Raw genomic sequence first — 4,123 nt, 5'->3', positions numbered from 1 at the left:
CCCCCCCCCCCCCCCAGACATGGTTACGCTCGCTGGCAGGACATCCAGAACGACGTGAAGTTCGCCATCCTCAACGAGCCCTTCAAGGGAGAGATGAACCGAGGAAACTTCCTGGAAATCAAGAACAAGTTCCTCGCCCGGAGATTTAAGGTAGCGTCCGCTCTTTAGAGATGGAGAGGGAAACGAGGCTGGAAGTGAGACAGAGAGAGTCTGAAACTTTAATAAAGAACTTATTTTCATTTCTCTACGTCCATGCAGGGCTACTTCCTCTTGTGGAATTAGTTTTTTTCCACTCATCCTAGTATAATTTTGCTGTATTAGGACTGCATGTGAAACCATGTAATCAATCCTGCTGACATTTTAGGTACTTTAACATCCACCCATGACGAAGTCAAAACATGAGTATAATCAGAATCAGAAATACTTTATTGATCCCCGGAGGGAAACTCTGTGTTGCGGTGGCACAAATAGTATAAATATCAGAGTAGAAATATAAGGAGTGTGTGTATGTGCGGTATTTACATAGTTAAAGGAATGTTATGATACAGTATGTACATAATTAAGGAGTTGCAAAGATGAAAAGTAATAATAATAATGGTAGCAGTTGAGTATTGTACAGGTTTCAGGCCAGTGTTATTGCACAAAACAGATAATAAACAGATGATATTGTCCAGTTTTAACCCCTCTAAGTGTCTGTATGTCAGAGTTATAAACTTAGATGGCCACAGGCAGGAATGACTTCCTGTGGTGCATTGTGGGAGACTGAGTCCATCACTGAAAGTGCTCCTGTGATTTAGCAGCAAGTTGTCTAACTCCCCCCCCCCCCCCCCCCCCCCCTCCAGCTGTTGGAGCAGGCGCTGGTGATCGAGGAGCAGCTGCGTCGCGCCGCCTACCTCAACATGTCTGAGGACCCCTCCCACCCTTCCATGGCCCTCAACACCCGCTTCAGCGAGGTGGAGTGTCTGGCCGAGTCCCACCAGCACCTCAGCAAGGAGTCCATGTCCGGGAACAAGCCGGCCAACGCCGTCCTGCACAAAGGTGAGACGCCACGCGTGTCACCGTGGTGACGTATGCTGGCCTGTAGGACTCAGATTTAGGGTTAAATTAGGCAAGGCAGCTTTATTTGTAGAGCACACTTCAGCGACAGGGCAATTCAAAGTGCTTTAGACAAAATCAGTTGGAAAAAAAACCAAAACAGATAAAACACAAGTATAAACAGTTAAAAATAAAAACATTAAGACAGATAAAACCCTAAACCCTTTACCCTAACCCCCTAACCTTAACCTCCTAACCTTAACCCCCTTACCCTAACCCCCTAACCCTTTACCCTAACCCCCTAACCTTAACCCCCTAACCTTAACCCCCTAACCCTAACCTTAACCCCCTTACCCTAACCCCCTTACCCTAACCCCCTAACCTTAACCCCCTAACCTTAACCCCCTTACCCTAACCCACTTTGAGACTTCCTTCACACTTATTAGTCCGTGTTAGTGCTGTCTTTCGTGATCCCCCTCAGTGTCTCTACCCTTCACGACTCTATTTTTAGAGACGTTAAATTAGAGTCTTAAAAAACTCACTTTGTTAGTTTCCTTCTTATAAATTTCAATTTCAAGCTTTTAGAGATATTCCAGCTGGAGGTCGACCAATGTGCGTTAAATAATAAATAATAATAAATGTAACACTAATTATCATTTAAGATAGACAAAATGTCTCAGCAAAAACATTTATTGAACACTTCACCAATCTGCACTTGTATACTTAAATTAAAAAAGTACAATGTAAAAACATATATTAAATAAATGATGTATACAAAATTTAATAAACTTTTCAATGAGAAATTAAAGTTTAGGGTAATTAGCGGCATTTATTAAACTTCTGAGAACACAAATCTGCAAACATCATGAATAAAATAAATTAACATTTTTAATAATAAACAGTAGCGACCAGCAGCGTTGCTTAGTTTTAGATCTGAAGAAAATGTAAAACACTTCAAAAAATCTCAGTGGATCTTCACTTCTTTCCTGAATAAATAAAAACAATTAAATAATTAAAAATTGTCCGGGGCCAATTATGTAAATGCCAAAAATCCAAACCATAAAAATATTTGTTGTTATATTACAAATTATAAGTTATATTATTTGTATTTGTTTGGTTTGGTTTGAACATAAAAATGGGTGAATTACTTCTTTCTGGTGCTGCTGCTCATTTATTACGTTTCACTCATTTTTAGGACTTTTTTTCTGATCTAGTTTTTATATTCTGAGTAAAAAGTTATTTTATTTATTTCTACTGCTGCGAATATTTTGAATTTAAAGTAATACATTTCTATTTCTCTCTCTCTCTCTCTCTCTCTCTCTTTCTCTTTCTCTCTCTCTCTCTCTCCATGTCTCTCTCGCTCTCTCTCTCTATGTCTCTCGCTCTCTCTCTCTCTCTATGGCTCTCTCTCTCTCGTTCTCTTTATGTCTCTCTTGCTCTCTCTCTCTCTTGCTCTCTCTCTCTCTCTCTCTCTCTATGGCTCTCTCTCTCTCTCTCTCTCTCTCTCTCAGTGCTGAAGCAGTTGGAGGAGCTGCTGAGCGACATGAAGGCGGATGTCACCCGCCTGCCGGCAACCATCGCCCGGATACCGCCGGTTGCCGTGCGACTCCAGATGTCGGAGAGGAACATCCTGAGCCGGCTGGCGAGCCGAGGGCCCGAGACACAGACACAGTCACAGACACAACAGGTAAACACACACCTGAACACAACAGGTAAACACACACCTGAACACAACAGGTAAACACACCTGAACAAAACAGGTAAACACACCTGAACACAACAGGTAAACACACACCTGAACACAACAGGTAAACACAACAGGTAGACACACCTGAACACAACAGGTAAACACACACCTGAACACAACAGGTAAACACACACCTGAACACAACAGGTAGACGCACCCGAAAACAACAGGTAGACGCACCTGAACACAACAGGTAAACAGACCTCAACAGGTAGACACAACAGGTAGACACACCTGAACACAACAGGTAGACGCACCTGAACACAACAGGTAGACACACCTGAGCACAACAGGTGAACACACAACAGGTAAACACACCTGAACACAGGATTGATGTCACGATTTTTATTGATTTGAAATCAGATCACTCAAACAAAGATAGATTTCAGTTGGAGAATTGATTATTTTAACCCAAAGAAAAGATCTGATCATTAACCCTCATGTTGTCCTCATGTTGTCTTCATGTTGTCTTCATGTTGTCCTCATGTTGTCCTCACGTTGTCCTATATCAATGTTCTTTTAAATTCCCCAAAATAACATGATTGATTCCACCCAACGCTCTTTGCCAAGTACAAATCTCTACTTTCATTAATTTTGGGGCGTCTTGTTCAATTTTATAGCATTGTAAAACAAATGGAAGTGTTTTTGAAATAGTATTGAGTAAAAGTTGACATATTCCAGTCTGTGATTATCATCAACATCCATTCCTTTAATTGTATTCTCAATAATTCCTAATTTCTGCTTTTCTTACTCAAACATTAGGTATAATTTCCTATAAATGAGGTTTATTGACGATAAATTCAAAAAATAGCTCTGAAACTAAAGTTAATAAGTTATTAAAAAAAACTTATTAAAAAAAACTTTAAAAAAAAGTGACAAACGTTAAAAAAAGGGACAGAAAACGTAAGAAAAGGTTAAAAACGTGAGGGTTTAAACTTGTTTTTGTTCTCCTCCTCCAGATGTCGCAGCAGTAGACTGAGACGCTGCGCTTTTACCTCGAAAACCAACCCCATGCCTCGCCTCGACATTCCTGATTGGTGCACAGCAGAACGACGGTCAAGCTCGAAGCCACGCCCAGTTCACTCCCCCCCCCCCCCTCCTTCCCCCCTCCCAAAAACAGACTTTAAACAGTTTTTCTGGAGCATCGGACCCCTCCCCCGACTTTGAGGCTGTGGACAGAAAAGCTATTTTATTTTTTATTTTTGTCCTCCATTTTTTTTTTTTTTTTCAATTTCTGTATTAATATTATTGATATAATGTTATTATGATGGTTTTTTGGGACCTGAATAAAAAATGTAATAAAGAATTTGTTTGTGGTCAGTTGGGGGGGGCGAGGGGGGG

At 40.8% G+C, this 4,123-nt stretch overlaps 1 protein-coding gene across 4 annotated transcripts in view; it reads left to right on the top strand.

Moving 5' to 3' along the window:
• chd4a (chromodomain helicase DNA binding protein 4a) overlaps positions 1 to 4,088 on the top strand; it is a 38,055-nt gene extending 33,967 nt beyond the window's left edge. For all 4 annotated transcript variants that reach the window (XM_034892016.1, XM_034892015.1, XM_034892014.1 and 1 more), the window contains exons 38-41: positions 18 to 150; positions 843 to 1,038; positions 2,547 to 2,722; positions 3,742 to 4,088. In XM_034892016.1, coding sequence (XP_034747907.1) covers positions 18 to 150; positions 843 to 1,038; positions 2,547 to 2,722; positions 3,742 to 3,756 — 520 coding nt within the window. In that variant the 3' untranslated portion in view covers positions 3,757 to 4,088. The remainder of the gene's footprint in view (positions 1 to 17; positions 151 to 842; positions 1,039 to 2,546; positions 2,723 to 3,741) is intronic.
• Positions 4,089 to 4,123: the final 35 nt, after the last annotated feature.

This window comes from Etheostoma cragini, chromosome 14, assembly GCF_013103735.1.
Source record: "Etheostoma cragini isolate CJK2018 chromosome 14, CSU_Ecrag_1.0, whole genome shotgun sequence".
Classification (NCBI taxonomy): Eukaryota; Metazoa; Chordata; class Actinopteri; order Perciformes; family Percidae; genus Etheostoma; species Etheostoma cragini.
This window is presented reverse-complemented; position numbering and strand designations above follow the sequence as displayed.